Genomic DNA, 22745 nt, shown 5'->3' with positions numbered 1-22745 from the left:
CTCCCTTAATTCGCCGACAGATAGTGCTTAGCTCTGCCTTTTGTCGTTGCAGAGTTTTAAATTCCTAAAGTTGTGGTATTCTTTTTGAATCACCCTGTATATCAAATCTGGAGACTAAATTGTTTCAGTTTTCCACAATACAGAAGTTATATACAAAAATGATAGCTGATTCTTTGTTTCATGTTCCTTAGTGTGCATTTAATGCCTCAAAATGTATAATACTTGGTAATTATGAGATATGATGTGAGAAGACAGAACAAAAATGGTTCAAATGGCTCTGAGCACTATGGGACTTAACATCTGTGGTCATCAGTCCCCTAGAACTTAGAACTACTTAAACCTAACTAACCTAAGGACATCACACACATCCATGCCCGAGGCAGGATTCGAACCTGCGACCATAGCAGTCACGCGGTTCCAGAATGAAGCGCCTAGAACCGCACGGCCACACCGGCTGGCAAGACAGAACAACAATTTGGTTGGAGCAGCAAATAAAAGAAATAGAAATACGAAAAAGTTATGTTGTGTAGATGTCATAGTCCATCAGTGAGGTGGCCTGTATAGAACAATTTTGAATCTAAAAAGAAGTGTATACAAAAACTAAAATAGTATGTAATCAACATTTGGAAAAGAAATCAACACACATTAATGATGAAATTGTAGATTTAACTGATAAATTCTTTTACTGAGGACAGCTGCCACATCTGGTTTTGTGAGTTGGCAAAGCCAACGAATGTGAACGCAAAATTAGAATTGCAGCAACAGGGTGGTCTGCAGTGTACCTCAGGATCTAAATTCGTTGTCAGCAACATACTCTATATTTAATACTTGTCATTAGGATGCCAAATAAACCCTGCTTAGTGGCTGACAGCCATTTATAATTATGTACTGAATCTGTTGTCGCCAATATTTACATCAAATTTAAAAAAAATTCTAAACAAATAAGTAAATTCACTAGACAAATTCAAAGTTTTTGTATTAAATAAAAGATAAATATATCAAAAGTACTTTAGTACATCATCTACGAAACTCATATGTGGGGTATGGTGGGGGGATGACATTGTATATCTATTATCCCAGTACCACAGCTTAAAATGTCTGTTGTAGCTTCTCTAACAGGAGTTTGTTGACACATTCTGCGGTGAATGCACGTCGGTTAGCCAGATCCAGGACAAATTCAGAATGAAAGTTTTACCCTGCACTCTGCAGTCGCTGACATGCAATTTCCTGGCAAATTAGAACTGTGTGCCGGACCTAGACTCAAACTTGGGACCTTTGCCATTGTCGGGCAAGTGCTCTACCGACTTTTCTCTTTTATTCTTCATTTTGTTCTTGTCGTTTTGTCTGAGCAGATGCCACAGGACATCCCTTTGGGATCATCGTTGAGTATTTAACTCTTTTTTTTATTTTTTATTTTATTTATTTATTTTTTTTTTTTTTACAGAGTGCAGCCAGCCATCTGATCGAACACGCTGAGCTACCGTTCTGGTGTCCAATTGAGTTACACAAGCACGACTCACGACCCGTCCTCACAGCTTTACTTCCGTCGGTACCTCATCTCCTACCTTCCAAACTTCACAGAAGTTGTCCCGCGAAACTTGGCAAGACAGGCACTGCTCCAGGAAAGGATATGCAGAGACATGGTTTAGCCACAGCCTGTGTGGTGTTTCCAGAATGAAACTTCCATTCTTCGACGAAGTGCGTGCTGATGTGAATCTTCCTGGCACATTAAAACTGTGCCTGATCGAGACTCGAACTCAGGACTTTTTCCTTCTGCGGGCAAGTGCTCTACCGACTGAGCTACCCAAGCACGACTGATGACTCGAAACGTGCTCGGAGAGCTCAGTCGTAGAGCACTTGCCAGCTAAAGGCAAAGGTCCCAAGTTCGAGTCTCTATCCGGCACACAGTTTTAATATGTCAGAAAGTTCCATGACAAATTGTTTTCTGTACTTTGAATATTCACCATTAAATGTTGTAATGGTTCCATACAGATGAACAGTGTTCATGATCAAATGGAGAGGAGAGGTTGGAAACAGCCCTTCTTAATGATATTATACAGGGTGAAAAGTATTTAAACCGACAAACTCTGGGAGGATGTAGGGGACATCAAAACAAATATTTTTCCCTAATGTCATTTCTTCCTATGAGGAGTATTTAAACCGGCAGAGGAAGATTTCTATGGCAGAAAATTAATTAAACCAACAAACACTTTTCCATTTTTTATGACCATGAGACAACACATTAACACAACCCAATTTGAATTACAGTAGATTTTCAAAACTGCCTCCATTGACATGTAAACAAAGTTTACACCGTCGGATCATATTCTGTCTGACACGGGCAAAAACCCCAGGAGTATCTTGAATTGTTCCTGCTGCTGCTACTATCTGGGCTACCAGATCCTCTTCTGATGCAACAGGAGTTGTGTAAACAAGGTTGCGCATCTCTCGCCACACAAAAAAGTCCAGAGGGGACATATCTAGGGATGGAGCAGGTCATGGTACAGGACCATCTCTGCCAATCCACGTTTTTGGGAACCGTCGGTCCAGGAATCGACGCAAACGACGACTGAAATGTGCTGGCGCCCCGTCATGTTGGAACCACATGCGTTGTCTTGTAGGGAGCGGGACGTCTTCCAGCAAGTCTGGAAATGCTGTGGCGAGAAAATTGTAATAGTGCCTGCCATTTAATGGCCTAGGCAGCAGATATAGCCCAATTAAACAGTCCCCAACAACACCGACTCACACATTAACGAAGAACCTAACTTGATGTTGATCAATCCGCTGTGCAGCTCGCCCGTTGTGGTGCGCACCAACCGCATCAGTGTACTCACTCCAGGTGTATCGCTCCATTAGTAAACAGAGACAATGCACTACTACACTGGTGGACAGCAGTTGCCTACAACTGAAGAACATAATACAGCCTCCACCGGTTTAAATAATCCTCATAGGAAAAAATGACATTAGGAAAAAATATTTGTTTTGATGTCCCCTACAGCCTCCCAGAGTTTGTCGGTTTAAATACTTTTCACCCTGTATATCTTGAAGTTTTCTTACAGGAATTTTTTTGGCATCTGCTCTCCCCACAGCTAGGACCATATGGTTATCCCACCAAAGACGACTTTTGAGTGAATGTATCTCGTTATTTGGCAAGTGCGACTGATTACAGTATCTGCGTGTCAGACGTCACTGGTTGTCGTCCCCTGTTTATGTGATAAGCAGAAGATGCAGGCACTCACAGGGAATAGGAGGGGGCGTTGGGCTTGTAGATGACGTTCTCGCCGATGACTACCGGCAGTGTGTAGGTGTTGGGCGCCGGTGGCTGCGTCAAGCTGCGCTGCTTGTGGCGGTCGTTGAGGCTGTAGTGCGGCGCGCGGTTTGTCTTCAGCACTGGGACGTCCTCCACGCGGTACGCCATTGGGCCCGGGCTCTTCGGCATCGCTGCACACCAACACTACGTGGCATAAACACTCTTCAAATGCTACGCTCTCACACAATTCGAGTTTCATTCACAGGCTACACGCAATATACGATGATAACTAAATTATTGTACACATCGAGACATTGTCTCACACAACATCAGTAACTCTTGTAGCTAAGATGTAGTGCTCCTATCATGTTTAGAGATATCGCAGAGGCATCTGTGTGGCTTCAGTGGCATTAAAACCTAAATTTTAAGCGACTTACATTCATTGTACATATCTGATTACATAAATGGCTCTACAAGAACAACAAATACATATAAATGGATATGTGAAAGTACTTCGACATAGCTACGAAACGCTTTGAACAATTTGAACCAAGCTGGGTATACATCAGACTTAATACCAGAGGACAGCTATGCAGGGCGTAAGACACACCTAGCACCACTATTTGAGGGTGGAGGTATGGATGAGAAACTAATAACATGTACGTATAACTCTGGAATGCCTGGAACAATTACATCCAAAATACACTACTGGCCATTAAAATTGCTACAGCACGAATATGACGAGCTACAGACACGAAATTTAACCACAGGAAGAAGATGCTGTGATATGCAAATGATTAGCTTTTCAGAGCATTCACACAAGGTTGGCGCCGGGGGTGACACCTACAACGTGCTGACATGAGGAAAGTTTCCAACCGATTTCTCATACACAAACAGTGGTTGACCGGCGTTGCCTGGTGAAACGTTGTTGCGATGCCTCGTGTAAGGAGGAGAAATGCGTACCATCACGTTTCCGACTTTGATAAAGGTCGGATTGTAGCCTATCGCGATTGTGGTTTATCGTATCGCGACGTTGCTGCTCGCGTTGGTCGAGATCCACTGACTATTAGCAGAATATGGAATCGGTGGGTTCAGGAGGGTAATACGGAACGCCGTGCTGGATCCCGACGGCCTCGTATCACTAGCAGTCGAGATGACAGGCATCTTATCCGCATGGCTGTAACGGATCGTGCAGCCACGTCTCGATCCCTAAGTCAACAGATGGGGACGTTTGCAAGACAACAACCATCTGCACGAACAGTTCGACGACGTTTGCAGTAGCATGGACTATCAGCTCGGAGACCATGGCTGCGGTTACCCTTGACGCTGCATCACAGACAGGAGCGCCTGCGAAGGTGTACTCAACGACGAACCTGGGTACACGAATGGCAAAACGCCATTTTTTCGGATAAATCCAGTTTCTGTTTATAGCATCATGATGGTCGCATCCGTGTTTGGCGACATCGCGGTGAACACACATTGGAAGTGTGTATTCGTCACGCCATTCTGGCGTATCACCCGGCGTGATGGTATGGGGTGCCATTGGTTACACGTCTCGGTCACCTCTTGTTCGCATTGACGGCACTTTGAACAGTGTACGTTACATTTCAGATGTGTTACGACCCGTGGCTCTACCCTTCATTCGATCCCTGCGAAACCCTAAATTTCAGCAGGATAATGCACGACCGCATCCTGTACGGGCCTTTCTGGATACAGAAAATGTTCGACTGCTGCCCTGGCCAGCACATTCTCCAGATCTCTCACCAATTGAAGACGTCTGGTCAATGGTGGCCGAGCAACTGCCCCGTCAGAATACGCCAGTCACTACTCTTGATGAACTGTGGTATTGTGTTGAAGCAGCATGGGCAGCTGTACCTGTACACGCCATCCAAGCTCTGTTTGACTCAATGCCCAGGCGTATCAAGGCCGTTATTACGGCCAGAGGTGGGTGTTCTGGGTACTGATTTCTCAGAATCTATGCACCCAAATTGCGTGAAAATGTAATCACATTTGTCCAATGAATACCCGTTTATCATCTGCATTTCTTCTTGGTGTAGCAATTTTAATGGACAGTAGTGTAATTCATACATGACTTACAAAACTACTAGGAAAAAATAGTATGTGTAAAACACTCCTAAACCCTTTATAGTAGCAGCAAAGGAGAGAAGATGACAAGAAAAAATAGTTGAAAACGACCGATATTAAAGTCGAATACAGGGTCTTTGGTCTTAGAATAATTGGTAACAGATCTGTTAGTATAAGAAGTACCCTGTGCCACGGCCTATAAGGTGGCTTGCAGGTCTCTTAAAATTTAAGGATAAGTCGCAAATCACTCGTAGGATCTCCGTCCACGTTCAGTTCTCCTGAGAAGGATTTTACTAAGTCTCCAGAGGTCGACCAAATTCAGTTGTCGACGATATCTTATCAGACTCCGAATCCCTCATGAAGCTCACCACGTTCTCAAAATTCTGCCCCAGTTACGTTAACTGACAATAACAGTGAAGCACCCATAAGACATAATCGAATGTCAATGTAATTTCGTGCATGTACACACCATAGGCAGATAAGTGAATGATTATAGAGTTTCAATTCTCTGTAGCAGGTAGAACGACCATCAGAGTTAATTAGAACTGTTCGTGTTTAGTGTTGTTATTAGGCCTGGTAGGGTGTATGAGAGGGCGAGAACAGCTTCAGATGTTGAGTCATTACTGCGAAGGATACGGAGAAGCAAAGTTCTCATATGAGACAGCGTTATCAGCAAATGACAGAGTTGGAATGGAGCCTCATTGTGGGTCTCCATTTGGCCGACTGGTCGAATCTTGCAGCATCCAGATTTGTGGGCCGATGTTGCACGGGAAAGTGAGGGCAGGCATACTCGCCATCAAGATTCCGGTCCACCACGTCTGACCATCGCTACAGAAGATCGCTGTATTGTGCACCAAGGTCATCGTAACACCTTCACATCCTCACCTGCCGCCCGAGAACCATTAATGGACTCCCTGCAAAATTATGTGTCATACCGCACCACTGGTTGGAGACTAGTAGCAGTTCAACTAAGGGATTACCATCCAAAGCGTATGCTGCCCTTAACACAACACAAACGGCTGCATTTGGAGTTGTGGCGTAACCGGGAAGCAGCGACTGCTGGTGAATGAAGTCGCATTGTGTTCAGAGATGAATCGCGGTTCTACACTACTCCGAATGACCATTGTTGGCGAATATGGTGGCGAGCTGGGGACAAGTCCCATTATTTCAATGTTTTGGAGAGGCACAGCGGTATTACTCCTGACGTCACGGTGTGGGGAGTCATTGGGTATGACTTAAGGTCACGGCTAGTTGCGACAGGCGAAACTCTGACGTCGCAACGCTGCGTCACATACATCTTGGGTTCTCACGTGTTACCTCTCACGTGACTATCGTGGTATTATTTTTAAAAGGACAATGCTCGCCCACGAATAGCATGTCTCTATGAACTGTCTGTGTGATTTTCAGGTACTCCCTTGGCCAGCTAGATCCCCAGACCTGTCCCTGATAGAACATGTGTGAGACCTGCTCGGATGTCAGTTCATCCCAGTACCAGAATCGAGTATATCACGAACCAGTTACAATTGTTGTGGGCCAGCCTGCCTGGCGAGAAAAGACAATGGCTTTATCAACCCTTCCCAAACGAGTCAGTGCATGCATCCAACCCACAGTGGGTACAACGTCAAACTGATAGTGGGTTTATAGTGCTAAGTTCCTTGTGTGTTTCACTCTATTTTGTGATCACTGAAATAACGTTATATATCCTCTCACCCCCTGAAGTTTTAATTTCGTTTTCTCCTCTCCTACTGGGTGTTTCTTTTTTTTTCAGGCAGTGTATACTTTCGTAACGAAGTGCACCAGTATCCTGCATAATCCTTGGTGCTGTCCCCCGCCTTCTTTGTAGCACTCCTTTACCAGTTCTGCTAGTTCTGCTTCTATCCAGAGACTTTGGGTACATGTGGCCTCTCTCCTAATGTTATGGAGCATTTCCACAGAACTCAGAGAAAATTTTTTGTTTCTTTACATAACTATCTCAGACCGTAATTCTTCTTTTACTCTTTTAATTTTCTCAAAAGAGGTGTTTACCTGTTTAGGGGTTCGTGTTGAGATGCAATTTACATATTGGCTTTGATATGCTTTTGGGTTTATATGGCACAGAAAATGAGAGTTCCAGGTTAGAGTACAGAGTTTATGAGAAGTGTTTTATTGTGATGTTGAGTGTGAACGGAAGTACACAACATGGCTCACAAAGTTAACCTACGTAATGTTCCTAACATTTATGAAAATAGTGTTTAATAACACAACATGCACTAGTAATGCGCTTTCCAATGTTCAGTCAAGTTGTTGATTACAGTTTACTTGTACTCCCGAAAGCACGCCATTAATCAATCACGCCGAGAAAATCAGAGATCACCACGTACACAGACAGTAGATGTGATGTTAATCGCTAGGACGTAGAACATTGAAACCCAACAATGTGAAACGACAGACATCATCCAAAAATACCATCCCTAAGGCTGGTCCTGCTCCAACACGTTGTTTGTTTACTCTAGGTATGGATGATAGTAAGAAAGAGTCGATTAATTGACCATTTGGAGTCAGTCATAACATCGATTACTTGTACGTTAATAATTCGTTATTCGATATTTGTTATTCTAGGTCTTTATTTGTAGGTCTACAAAGCATTCCCCTAAAATAATTTTTGTGTGATGAAAAGGTTTGTTTTACAAAAAATAAAGTGACGTTATCACACTTTTATTTGTCTTTCTGTAACCAACAGTAGTTGTTCATTTTCATGAAATACAACAATTTTTATTTCTAGATTTTAACTGCTTTTACTGGACAAGATCTTATCATGGGGGGGCACCTTATTTAATAATGTATACAATCGCGTAATATATCTACATCTACATTTATACTCTGCAAGCCACCCAACGGTGTGTGGCGGAGGGCACTTTACGTGCCACTCTCATTACATCCCTTTCCTGTCCAGTCGCGTACGGTTCGTGGGAAGAACGACTGCCGGAAAGCCTCCGTACGCGCTCGAATCTCTCTAATTTTACATTCGTGATCTCCTCGGGAGGTACAAGTAGGGGGAAGCAATATATTCGATACCACATCCAGAAACGCACCCTCTCGAAACCTAGACAGCAAGCTATACCGCGATGCAGAGCGCCTCTCTTTCAGAGTATGCCACTTGAGTTTGCTAAACATCTCCGTAACGCTATCACAATTACCAAATAACCCGGTGACGAAACGCGCCGCTCTTCTTTGGATCTTCTCTATCTCCTCTGTCAACCCTACCTGGTACGGATCCCACACAGATGAGCAATACTCAAGTATAGGTGGAAGGAGTGTTTTGTAAGCCACGTCCTTTGTTGATGGACTACATTTTCTAAGGACTCTCCCAATGAATCTCAACCTGGCACCCGCTACTTCAAATCGTTCCGTATGCATACTCCCAGATATTTTACAGAAGTAACTGCCACCAGTGTTTGTTCCGCTATCATATAATCATACAATAAAGGATCCTTCTTTCTATGTATTCGCAATACATTACATTTGTCTATGTTAAGGGTCAATTGTCACTCCCTGCACCAAGTTCCTATCCGCTGCAGATCTTCCTGCATTTCGCTGCAATTTTCTAATGCTGCAACTTCTCTGTATACTACAGCACCATCAGCGAAAAGCCGCATGGAACTTTCGACACAATCTACTAGGGCATTTATATATATATTGTGAAAAGCAATGGTCCCATAACATCTGGCAGGTGACATGGGTGGCCAGCTATGGCTGCGACCAGACTAACCTCTGCTAACAGCTCAGTAAGGCATTGAGATTGTGTAAGTGTGCTACAAGGTTCGGCCAGCTGTATGTGTAGTAACTTTAGGTCTTTTCCTTCTCCGTTGATGCTGCTACAAATGGTTTCAAAATGTTGGCAATGTAATGCGAAGTCAGCGTCTGATGACAGAAGATGAGGTCAATAATGTTGCATGCAGACTCTGCACACCAAATGCCAACATTCTCATTATGCAGTGGTGTTTCGTGGAAGTTTTGCGGATTCTCCGCTGCCCAGAACCTGTGACTCTTATGAGTTGACATAACCACTCAAGTGAAACCAGGCTACATCTGATGTAAAGAACAGTCCATGACCAAGCTATTCATTGTTGTTTTAGTGAACAGCCACTCACAAAGCTGGAGGTGTTGAGGAGCATCTGCTGGAGTACTCGTATTCGTCTGCGTGATCGATGTGATATTCCGATCCCCAGCGGCAGGCGTCGGGTTGATTTGGTAGGACTCTGCATTTTCTGGTGAACTGCAGCCACATTTTCTGATGTGCGGGTACGTTTCGGAATGTGTTTTGACATGAAACTTCCTGGCAGATTAAAACTGTGTGCCCGACCGAGACTCGAACTCGGGACCTTTGCCTTTCGCGGGCAAGTGCTCTACCAACTGAGCTACCGAAGCACGACTCACGCCCGGTCTCACAGCTTTACTTCTGCCAGTATCTCGTCTCCTACCTTCCAAACATGTTCAAAACAGGTCCTGTCTGAAGCCATTATCGGAATAAGCATTGCATGGCACAGTTTGCTGGCACTTTGATACCATTAAACTTCTCAACAAACAACTGACCACAGCGTTTCCACAACTTTGTTGTCACGTTACTTTTCAAACTAATACAGGTTACTCCACTGTGAGTACCGTCGTCCCCTTTGCACTGCTCCGCTCACACTAACAACCCGCACTACGCTCTGAACCGGTGTGGATCACGTGGCGGGCATGCATGTGGTGTGAACGTCACGACGTGTGGTTATATGCATGCTTTCACGTCCAATCGTATTCACTCGTCCCGGTCACTTCTAGTTGCCCCATCCTATACTGGACAGTTTTTTTGGTTTTGTCCATGTTACTCCTACCCAAATGTGGAAAGCAAAGAACCTGCAGTAGAAGAGATATAGTTCACAGTACCCAAGATGAAGAAGTGCTCATAGCTCTTAAGGTATGCATTATAGAACCCACGTTCACTAGGCTTTTCTGGTTCATATGATCATTCCTGTCATATCCCTTAATACTGACCTTTCGTTCTGGGATATCCACTATTTTCAGTTCCACTCGTTCGTGTAGAATCATGATTATAAAATAAGCATCGTAATTTGTCAGATTGTGAGATCCTAATGACGTTACATAGTAGATATGTAATTTAAATTGCAACTGTCATGTGCAGTTTCTTCGTAGCTGGTAGTAAAATGACAATGATATTTATGTCTCCTTCTTTAGGATGAAAATGGCTGAATCATAGATTTAGTTGCGTATTGATGAGCTGTAATACTATAATATACTGCGATTTTATGTAACATAAATGATAAATTTCCATTTTTTCAATCTGTCACATTAAAATGTTTGCAAGTTTCTTGCGATTACGATGCTAGTGACGTGCAATGACATCATTTTAAACGCTTCTCCTTTCTATGCTTTTCTTCAGACTGCAGTCATCAATAATGGTCAGAATAGTGAATATATTATACATTAACAGATACATTTTCATTGTTTTTCTCAAATATGTGCACCTATTTCAGTTCAGTATGTAAAGATATTTTTGCAAAATTTAGTGCTTAGAGCAAAATGTGTAAATTAATCTTCGACTAAAGGATTGAATATTGACGTTTACCGAGAAAGTTTATTCAGTTAGGTAGATAATGCGAGGGCTCAATACACAGATCAATCAAAGCAACATGGTGCCCTCTATAAAACATGGTAAATTTGCATCATCGGTACAAGACACCAAGTTGCTCACACTCGTGGATGAAGTAAGGACTTAAGGTTACGGTCATTTTCATTTGCTGAGAAGGGAAGACAGGCGAAGTCAGCAGCTAGATAATGCGCTGTGCGCAGAAAAAAAGGATGGATAATTATTCTACGTGTAGTAATATATTCTAGATTACAGGTACAACGCTCAATAGCTATATTCTTCATCATCTTCTTCTTCTCCTTTTTCGTTATACTTTTTTCGTTTCTCAGTGTAGTTGACATTGTTATAAGAGCTACAGCAATGTTAGTGCCAGTTGGTGGTCGAATACTCCTTCTGAAGGAAGGAAAGGAATCCATGTATCCCATCTGCGTGAGTCTAGGGTAACCATCATGTTCAAGCGTGTTAAGTTTTCTAAATGTTTGCGGAGAGGGAGTCTTATGCAGGGCATGGGAACCAGATCGATATTCACCTAGCTGAATGTGGGAAACCGCCTAAAAACCACATCTAGGCTGGACGTTTCACTAGCCCTCGTCGGCGCGCCTCCCTGAATCCCGGAAGCGCCGCATTAACGCGCTCAGCTATCCAGGTGGGATCTCAACAGTTTCATTATGATAATGTAAATGTAGGCTGACTTAAACTGCATTTTGAAGATACAACATATCGATTGAAGATGTGGCAAATATGCCATACTTGTAACATACATAAGATATTGATTGTAACTATAACAGCTACTGAAATTTTTGAAAATGCATAGTTGCAGTAATATTACGCTAAGTCCCACTCCACGCCTGTCACCAGAGACAGGGAGAGAGAGAGAGAGAGAGAGAGAGAGAGAGAGAGAGCGAGAGAGTGGGAGGGAGGGAGGGAGAGAGGCGGGAAGAGGAGGAGGAGGAGGAGAAGGAGACTGCAACACGCACACACAGGAACGAATGGCGAATGCGAAATATTTTACCGGTTCCAAACTGCATCCCAAATAATTACTTGGAAAGTAAATAGTCCACGTGTACACCTGTAGACAAGCGAAATCCTTTACAGAATGTGATACTGCAGCTCCTCCCCTTATCTATCAGCACTGGGTGCGAGGGCTACGAGGAAGTCAGGCAGCACGTGACACTTAGAGAACTTAAACAAGTGCCAGCGACCATTTCCGGCACGGAGCGAGTATTTCAAACGAATTTAATAGTTCTTGACAACGTGTTTAAAGGCGTTACAAGTTCTATATAGCACAAGACAAAATTAAAACTTTTACTGCGTACTTTTTCAATTAAATATTGATTTCTCGTGGGTCCCGCACGGAGCCGGTCGTTCGAGAATTGCGGCTCATAAGCCGACTAGAGTGACGTCACAAGTCCGTTGCCGGGCCCACACGTCTCGTTGGTGCCGACTGGGCGGGAATGACGTCACGTTGCGACGTGTTTTGCGAGAATATGTACCAGAAAATAAAAACGGCTGTACGAATGAACTACCATATTCAGCTGAAATCCGCAGTAATGTTTACGACTGTGAGAATGTATAACATCTTTCGCTGTTGTATTATTTTGTGAAAAATTCGATACGAGTGGTAACAGAATGAACCAAGGATTTTTACTGATCTAGACATTAACTAGTACAGACGTTTTAGGAATTTTAGGAGAGAGATCTTGTATTGGTAGCCATTAAGGATAGTTCTTTTAAAGTATTTTCATTAAATGTAAGGAGATTGTATTGGAAGAAATCTTTCAAGAAAACAGCTGTATGATTTTCTGAATACATTTCAAGTGATTTAAAGGGCAAATGGACTTCATTTCCTTTCCATATATTGGCTTATGTGGATATGAGATGTTGTCGGAGACTGTGTGATTTTGTTGCTGAAGTAACTCCTGTACGGAACCTGCTTATACGATCTGCATTGAACCTACATTAAGAGCTAGGTCATTTTAGCAACACTTTACGGACCTGTCATAGCACTACTGACGCGATCCGCTGTTTCTCTCCGGGGGAATAAGTTTTCTTACAGCCGACCGTGAACTACGAGAGCTGAGGCGAACGGAGCCACGAGATCAACGGAGACTGCCGTCGCATCTTCAACCACAGTCTTCATTTTTGTGCGCTTAAAGTACAATTGTAGCAAATACTTGGTTCTATAAAACTTCAGAATAATAATTGAAATCATATACTGAGTAATTTGAAGGGCTTCGAAATGATCTGTCTAACCATAATAATTAATGGCAGCTAACTTTCTTTGCGCAAGACTACATCTTAATCATAATTCTACATAAATTAACTCTTTGCTGTTTTCCTGCCCTAGATAATAATAAATTAAATAAATAAATAAAAATTGTAATAATCATCCACTAGTTGACCTGTTCTCGCTTTGAATGAGTATATATATACAGGGTGAGTCACCTAACGTTACCGCTGGATATATTTCGTAAACCACATCAAATACTGACGAACCGATTCCACAGACCGAACGTGAGGAGAGGGGCTAGTGTAATTGTTTAACACAAACCATACAAAAATGCACGGAAGTATGTTTTTTAACACAAACCTACGTTTTTTTAAATGGAACCCCGCTAGTTTTGTTAGCACATCTGAACATATAAACAAATACGTAATAAGTGCCGTTTGTTGCATTGTAAAATGTTAATAACATCCGGAGATATTGTAACCTAAACTTGACGCTTGAGTAACACTCCTCCGCTGTTCGATCGTGTGTATCGGAGAGCACTGCAACATACATCGCGTTTCTACAGAATGATCTGCCAACGTTGCTCGAAAATGTCCCACTGGAAACGCGTCGACGTATGTGGTATCAGCATGATGGTGCACCTGCACATTCCGCAATTAACACTAGGCTGACCCTTGACAGGATGTTCGACGGGCGTTTCATAGGACGTGGAGGACGCATAAATTGGCCAGCCCGTTCTCCTGATCTTACACCTCTGGACTTCTTTCTGTGGGGTACATTAAAGGAGAATGTGTACCGTGATGTGCCTACAACCCCAGAGGATATGAAACAACGCACTGTGGCAGCCTGCGGCGACATTACACCAGATGTACCGCGGCGTGTACGACATTCATTACGCCAGAGATTGCAATTGTGTGCAGCAAATGATGGCCACGACATTGAACATCTATTGGCCTGACATGTCGGGACACACTCTATTCCACTCCGTAATTGAAAACGGAAACCACGTGTGTACGTGTACCTCACCCCTCATGGTAATGTACATGTGCGTCAGTGAAAAAGACCAATAAAAATGTGTTAGCATGTGGACGTAATGTGCTGTTCCAGTCTCTTCTGTACCTAAGGTCCATCACCGTTCCCTTTGGATCCCTACGTAATTCGGTGCTTTCCGATACACACGATCGAACAGCGGAGGAGTGGTACTCAAGTGTCAACTTTAGATTACAATATCTCCGGATGTAATTAACATTTTACAATGAAACAAACAGCACTGATTACGTATTTGTTTATATGTTGAGATGTGCTAACAAAAATAACGGGGTTCCGTTTAAAAAAACGTAGGTTTGTGTTAGAAAACCTACTTCCGTGCATTTTTGTATGGTTTGTATTAAACAATTACACTAACCCCTCTCCTCACGTTCGGTCTGTGGAATCGGTTCGTCAGTATTTGATGTGGTTTACGAAATATATCCAACGGTAACGTTAGGTGACTCACCCTGTATATACACTCCTGGAAATGGAAAAAAGAACACATTGACACCGGTGTGTCAGACCCACCATACTTGCTCCGGACACTGCGAGAGGGCTGTACAAGCAATGATCACACGCACGGCACAGCGGACACACCAGGAACCGCGGTGTTGGCCGTCGAATGGCGCTAGCTGCGCAGCATTTGTGCACCGCCGCCGTCAGTGTCAGCCAGTTTGCCGTGGCATACGGAGCTCCATCGCAGTCTTTAACACTGGTAGCATGCCGCGACAGCGTGGACGTGAACCGTATGTGCAGTTGACGGACTTTGAGCGAGGGCGTATAGTGGGCATGTGGGAGGCCGGGTGGACGTACCGCCGAATTGCTCAACACGTGGGGCGTGAGGTCTCCACAGTACATCGATGTTGTCGCCAGTGGTCGGCGGAAGGTGCACGTGCCCGTCGACCTGGGGCCGGACCGCAGCGACGCACGGATGCACGCCAAGACCGTAGGATACTACGCAGTGCCGTAGGGGACCGCACCGCCACTTCCCAGCAAATTAGGGACACTGTTGCTCCTGGGGTATCGGCGAGGACCATTCGCAACCGTCTCCATGAAGCTGGGCTACGGTCTCGCACACCGTTAGGCCGTCTTCCGCTCACGCCCCAACATCGTGCAACCCGCCTCCAGTGGTGTCGCGACAGGCGTGAATGGAGGGACGAATGGAGAGGTGTCGTCTTCAGCGATGAGAGTCGCTTCTGCCTTGGTGCCAATGATGGTCGTATGCGTGTTTGGCGCCGTGCAGGTGAGCGCCACAATCAGGACTGCATACGACCGAGGCACACAGGGCCAACACCCGGCATCATGGTGTGGGGAGCGATCTCCTACACTGGCCGTACACCACTGGTGATCGTCGAGGGGACACTGAATAGTGCACGGTACATCCAAACCGTCATCGAACCCATCGTTCTACCATTCCTAGACCGGCAAGGGAACTTGCTGTTCCAACAGGACAATGCACGTCCGCATGTATCCCGTGCCACCCAACGTGCTCTAGAAGGTGTAAGTCAACTACCCTGGCCAGCAAGATCTCCGGATCTGTCCCCCATTGAGCATGTTTGGGACTGGATGAAGCGTCGTCTCACGCGGTCTGCACGTCCAGCACGAACGCTGGTCCAACTGAGGCGCCAGGTGGAAATGGCATGGCAAGCCGTTCCACAGGACTACATCCAGCATCTCTACGATCGTCTCCATGGGAGAATAGCAGCCTGCATTGCTGCGAAAGGTGGATATACACTGTACTAGTGCCGACATTGTGCATGCTCTGTTGCCTGTGTCTATGTGCCTGTGGTTCTGTCAGTGTGATCATGTGATGTATCTGACCCCAGGAATGTGTCAATAAAGTTTCCCCTTCCTGGGACAATGAATTCACGGTGTTCTTATTTCAATTTCCAGGAGTGTATATACACTACTGGAAATTGAAATAAGAACACCGTGAATTCATTGTCCCAGGAAGGGGAAACTGTATTGACACATTCCTGGGGTCAGATACATCACATGATCACACTGACAGAACCACAGGCACATAGACACAGGCAACAGAGCATGCACAATGTCGGCACTAGTACATTGTATATCCACCTTTCGCAGCAATGCAGGCTGCTATTCTCCCATGGAGACGATCGTAGAGATGCTGGATGTAGTCCTGTGGAACGGCTTGCCATGCCATTTCCACCTGGCGCCTCAGTTGGACCAGCGTTCGTGCTGGACGTGCAGACCGCGTGAGACGACGCTTCATCCAGTCCCAAACATGCTCAATGGGGGACAGATCCGGAGATCTTGCTGGCCAGGGTAGTTGACTTACACCTTCTAGAGCACGTTGGGTGGCACGGGATACATGCGGAAGTGCATTGTCCTGTTGGAACAGCAAGTTCCCTTGCCGGTCTAGGAATGGTAGAACGATGGGTTCGATGACGGTTTGGATGTACCGTGCACTATTCAGTGTCCCCTCGACGATCACCAGTGGTGTACGGCCAGTGTAGGAGATCGCTCCCCACACCATGATGCCGGGTGTTGGCCCTGTGTGCCTCGGTCATATGCAGTCCTGATTGTGGCGCTCACCTGCACGGCGCCAAACACGCATACGACCATCATTGGCATCAAGGCAGAAGCGACTCTCATCGCTGAAGACGACACGTCTCCATTCGTCCCTCCATTCACGCCTGTCGCGACACCACTGGAGGCGGGCTGCACGATGTTGGGGCGTGAGCGGAAGACGGCCTAACGGTGTGCGGGACCGTAGCCCAGCTTCATGGAGACGGTTGCGAATGGTCCTCGCCGATACCCCAGGAGCAACAGTGTCCCTAATTTGCTGGGAAGTGACGGTGCGGTCCCCTACGGCAGTGATTTCCCTAAATCACTCCAGGCAAATGCCGCGATGGTACCTCTGAAAGGGCACGGCCGACTTCCTTCCCCATCCTTCCCCAATCCGATGAGACCGATGACCACGCTGTCTGGTCTCCTTCCCCAAAACCAACCAACCAACCAACCCTACGGCACTGCGTAGGATCCTACGGTCTTGGCGTGCATCCGTGCGTCGCTGCGGTCCGGTCCCAGGTCGACGGGCACGTGCACCTTCCGCCGACCACTGGCGACAACATCGATGTACTGTGGAGACCTCACGCCCCACGTGTTGAGCAATTCGGCGGTACGTCCACTCGGCCTCCGCGCGTGCCGTATGGCGCAGTGAATATACCGAAATGAAACTCAGTGAAATACAAGTTATTAATTTATTGAATATTCAATTTAACTTACAAATTTTCACATCAAAAGTTGAAAGTGTCCCCCCTGTTGTGGAATACACAGTTCAATTCGTCTAATCATGTTTCAAAACACAAGCTGTAACATTTCTTCTGTAACATAAGCATTGAAAGTGGATATTGCAGTTTTCAATGCATCGACGAATTTTGGACGGTTTTAATAGACAGTTGCTTTCGCTGCACCCTAGAAGCAAAAGTCAGGTGGTGTTTGGTCAGGCGATCGTGGAGGCCAAAGTCCCTGTGAAATTTTGCGATCACCAAAAAATCAGCAAGCAGTGACATTGAAACGCGAGCTGTATGCGCGGTTGCACCATCTTGTTGAAAATAACCGTTCAGTATTTCGCTTAACACATTTCCAACTGACTTGTTCGGACTCATGGACATTTTATCGGAAATATCGAGTAGTTAATCCTCAGACAAAACGTTAGGACGACCACTTCTCGGTGCGTCTGTCACTGAAACCGTACTTCGAAATTTGTTAATCAAATGTCGCACAGTATCGTGATGTGGGAGTCTTGTCTCCGGGAAAACTGAACTAAATGTTTGACGAACTGAAACCGTGTATTTACTGCCAGATTTAAACACTTATTCGACTAAAAACACACGTTCTTCAATGTTTAACATTTTAACAGTGACAAAAGCGGAACAAACGAACAAAGAAACTAAACTGAAACGTTCACGTCAACACGTAACGACACACACCAACGATTCTACTGACGCTGGCTGAGATAAACGAAACAGAGGAATGTTGGGAGAGTCCACTTGAAAGGAAGTAACCCAGACAGGCGAACAATCATACGGCACTGCGGAGAGATTTTTCAACACCCCGTATATTCAAGCGAGTATTTATAATCACACTTTTTTCAAATTAATTATATTGTATTACTAAGTTACGAAATCTATTCTATCGTCTGGAAGTGATTCCTTGATCTGTCAATACAGGTTGGGGACATTGCCTTCACCAGATCTCGAAGCCAAGGCCTCGAGGTCCAAATAGGAAACTAAGGATCAATTCTTTACTAGTACCTACACTGACTCAATGATGTTTACAATATACTGCGACGTTAGCTGATGATGTGGCTATGTACTTACAGAGCGGCTCGAGCGGCCAGCGCGCCGTGTACTGGGGCGTGCCATCCTTGCCGACGCGCGTATAGTACTTCTCGATGGTGTAGCGGTTGGGCGCGGGCCTCACTCGCCGATCCACCAAGGGCGGCTTGGGTCGCATCGTGTAGTTGGGCGCGCGGTACTTGGTGGGGTCATGGCCCTCGTAGCCCACAGTCGACGGCAGCATCACCGCCGCCGGCCCGGGGCCTGCAAATAAACTAATAGTTATTTCCATTTCCCAGGAAGCAGAGCAGTCTCCTCTCCGAGGAACCAATTCTCGGATATGCACCGGATGGGTGTATTTGGCTGACACAATAATTCGAAGACCGTCAGCTGATGCTGAAACATAAAAGGGATTTAACAGGCTTATATATCCCCCCCCCCCTTTCTACAAGATGATTAGCAATGGGTCCGCTCCCAGCGGCTCGTGAGTGTCCGCCGCTGAAAGTGATCCGAGGGCTGATGGTCTGTGTGGTATTCGCCCGCACACCGCCTCTCCTCTAGTCGCAGGCGGAGTGCAGACTCCCACGTCTTGATGAAGTAGCATCCCGCCACCTTTTCAATGAGGTTTTATATCTGCCTTATGTCGACATCCTCCTTTACAACATTTTCTCAGAAAAATGGCACCTACACCATGATTCGAGCGTGTCATACCATCTCAGGAAGGTATGAGAGTCTGCACTTAACCTATTTGGGAAGCAGGGGCAGTGTGACATCGAATCTAATACACAGTCCTCAGAGACCAAGATGAACTCTGGAATAGTCTCGTGGATGGAAACGATGGACGCGCCCTGGGGAATCTCGTGGGGATCTCGAGGTCTGTGCGAGATTCGACCACACACCGCCTCTGCTCTCGACCACACAGCACCTCTGCTCTCATCGCATTCGGAGTGCAGACTCCCACGTCTTGATGAAGTAGCATCCCGCCACCTTGTCAACGAGGTTTTATATCTGTCTTATGTCGACATCCTCCTTTCACCTAGACCATAATTAGAGCGTTTCTTACTATCTCAGGAAGGTATGAGAGTCTGCACTTAACCTTTCAGGGGAGCAGAGGTAGTGTGACATCGAACCTAATACACAGTCCTCAGAGACCAAGATGAACTCTGGAATAGTCTCGTGGATGGAAACGATGGACGCGACCTGGAGAATCTCGTGCGGATCTACAAAAAGGCTTGATCTTATTTTAAATTCTTTTTGAGGGTTTGTAAATAGGTTATTAACAATTCAGACAAAAGGAGCAATGTTTTAGTACAGAGTATGTCATTTAAGAGTAACGATATGTGCACAGAAAACAACACACACGTTAGAATAGGCCTTTAGGCAGCAAACTAAATTCCATATTGTTATTTATCGATGAACAGTTTAAGTGTATAGTACACGTAACTAGTGTTCAGAGAGGGCAGGAAATCCTCGTACTCAGGCAACCTGTTCGGTACAATATTTATTACGTAGGTTGGTATCTATGTTACTTCTTATCAGTTGCAGAAATCATCTGTTGGGATTCATGTTTACGTTTTTACCAGTCGCAATCGAGTTTTGATTTGTAGCCATGGCAGATGTAAGCGGTCATGGTTACTTTATTGAGGAGCGCTTAGTGACAAATGTGTGGGTGCACTAACACCACATACGGCAGACAATGAAACAGATTATGGGAGCATGTGAGCGTACCGCCAGTTTCGCCTTCCGAAATGCCCCCACGAAAGAAGCCGAAGTAAATATTCCAGAATTCGAATCAAGAACAGCTGCCACCACGAGTAACATAGAAGTAAATATCCTCGGAGTAGTAAAGCAACTTAAATCACTTAATAAAAGCAAGTCTTCTGGTCCAGACTGTATACCAATTAGGTTCCTTTCAGAGTATGCTGATGCATTAGCTCCACACTTAACAATCATAAACAACAGTTCGCTCGACGGAAGATCCGTACCCAAAGACTGGAATGATGCACAGGTCACATCAGTACTCAAGAAAGTTAGTAGGAGTAATCCACTAAATTACAGGCCCATATCATTAACGTCGACATGTAGCAGGATTCTGGAACATATATTGTGTTCGAACATTATGAATTACCTAGAAGAAAACGGTATGTCGACACACAGTCATCATGGATTTAGAAAACATCGTCCTTGTGAAACACAACTAGCTCTTTATTAGCATGAAGTTTTGAGTGCTATTGACAAGGGATTTCAGATTGATTCCGTATTTCTGGATTTCCGGAAGGCTTTTGACACTGTACCACACAAGCGGCTCGTAGTGAAATTGCGTCCTTATGGAATATCGTCTCAGTTATGTGACTGAATTTGTGATTTCCTGTCAGAGGTCACAGTTCGTAGTAATTGACGGAAAGTCATCGAGTAAAACAGAAGTGATTTCAGGCGTTCCCCAAGGTTTTGTTATAGGCCCTTTGCTGGTCCTTATCTATATAAACGATTTGGTACAAACAATTGTTGTTGGGCTAACAAAAGCCTACCTATCATAGTTTAGGCGATATGAGCTCATAAACAATGAGATACGTGAAAAACTTCCGCATCATGCATGACGAATGGCAAAACGCCATTTTTTCGGATAAATCCAGGTTCTGTTTATAGCATCATGATGGTCGCATCCGTGTTTGGCGACATCGCGGTGAACACACATGACGTTTAAATATGTTATTCCTGTGCTACGAACTATATTAGCAATAAATTTCGCAGATGTTATCCACATATGCCACTAAATGCACCTCAAAATTATATCCTGCTGCCACACATTGTTGAGCAGATACTATGTCAAAATCATGCCCCCCCTGAGATGTGTGAAAAAGTGTCACATTATGCATGACATTGAAATTCATTACCTCTTTGCTACTAGCTCTATTCGCAACGTATTTCACAGCCACTATCCACATGGTGCTGAATTGTCCAAGTCTGCAAAATTAACTGTTGCAATCACCTCCTTGTTTGAATAAAATCTTTGTCCCGCCAGCCGTTTCTTCAAATTGGGGAATAAATAGTAGTCCGAGGGAGCTAAGTTTGGAGAATAGGGGGGATTTGAAACGAGTTGGAATCCTATTTCCATTTTTCCATTACTTTTGCGACCACAACTGCTGAGGTGTGTGCTGGTGCACTGTCGACTTTTTTGCGGTCCAATCACTGGAGATTTTCTTGCAGCTCGGTTTTCAAACGGTCCAATAACGATGAATAATATGTACCTGTAATAGTTTTATCCTTTTCCAGATAGTCGATGAGGATTATCCCTTGCGAATCGCAAAAGACAATCGCCATAACCTTTCCAGTCGAAGGAATGGTCTTCGCCTTTTAGGGTGCAGATTCTCCCTTGGTAACCCATTGTTAAGATTGTTGTTTGGTCCCAGGAGTATAGTAATGTATCCATGTTTCATCCACAGTGACGAAGCGACGCTTAAAGTCCTGTGGATTCTTCCTGAACAGCTGCAAACCATCCTTGCAACACTTCACACGATTCAGTTTTTGGTTAAGCGTGAGCAATCGCGGAACCCATCTTGCGGATAGTTTTCTCATGTCCAAATGTTAAAGCAAAATATTATGCATCCGTTCATTCGAGATGCCCACTATCAATCTTACGCACCTTAACTCTTCTGTCATCCATCACCATATCATGCATGGATTTTATCAATGATTTCTGGAGTCGTAACCTCCACAGGGAGTCCAGAACGTTCAGCATCACTTGTGCCCATATGGCCACTCCGGAACTTTTGAAATCACTTACAAACTGTTCTAGTCTCCTGAGGCGTTTTACCTTTCATAAAGTAATTTTTAATCACCACACGAAATTTTGACAATCACTCGACTTCCTTGATTCACACGAATGCCATACACAAAGAAATAGACCAATATGGCTGAAACTTTTTGTGCGTTCTTTCCAATGATGCTACTAACTAAACATGATCTCGATACGCGCCGGTGCTGTCATCTCTCGAACTTTGCACGGACTTTTTAAACGCCCCTCGTACACTTGATTACTGTCTCTTTGAACGTCTTGTATGCAGAGGTCGTCGAGATCGAAGGACTGTGGAGGATATAATAAGGTGAGGTAGTAAGATGCGTCACTTTGGTAACCAAGTTATCAACTACGTTCACTATAAGGCTCCTGAAACCATTGTAGTACGATTCTGGTCTTTTGACACGTACAGTTATCCT

General features: G+C 44.8%; 1 protein-coding gene across 1 annotated transcript in view; it reads right to left on the bottom strand.

The window, feature by feature from the left end:
* Window positions 1–22745, bottom strand: part of LOC126260626 (outer dense fiber protein 3-like) — a 52444-nt gene that overhangs the window by 19935 nt on the left and 9764 nt on the right. Inside the window, exons 2-3 of the mRNA XM_049957965.1 lie at window positions 18573–18794; window positions 3240–3441 (exon numbers count right to left, since the gene is read on the bottom strand). Coding sequence (XP_049813922.1) covers window positions 3240–3441; window positions 18573–18794 — 424 coding nt within the window. The remainder of the gene's footprint in view (window positions 1–3239; window positions 3442–18572; window positions 18795–22745) is intronic.

The sequence above is a fragment of the Schistocerca nitens genome, chromosome 5, assembly GCF_023898315.1.
Source record: "Schistocerca nitens isolate TAMUIC-IGC-003100 chromosome 5, iqSchNite1.1, whole genome shotgun sequence".
Taxonomy (NCBI): domain Eukaryota; kingdom Metazoa; phylum Arthropoda; class Insecta; order Orthoptera; family Acrididae; genus Schistocerca; species Schistocerca nitens.
The sequence above is the reverse complement of the archived record's forward strand: the minus strand, read 5'-3'. Positions and strand labels throughout refer to the sequence as shown.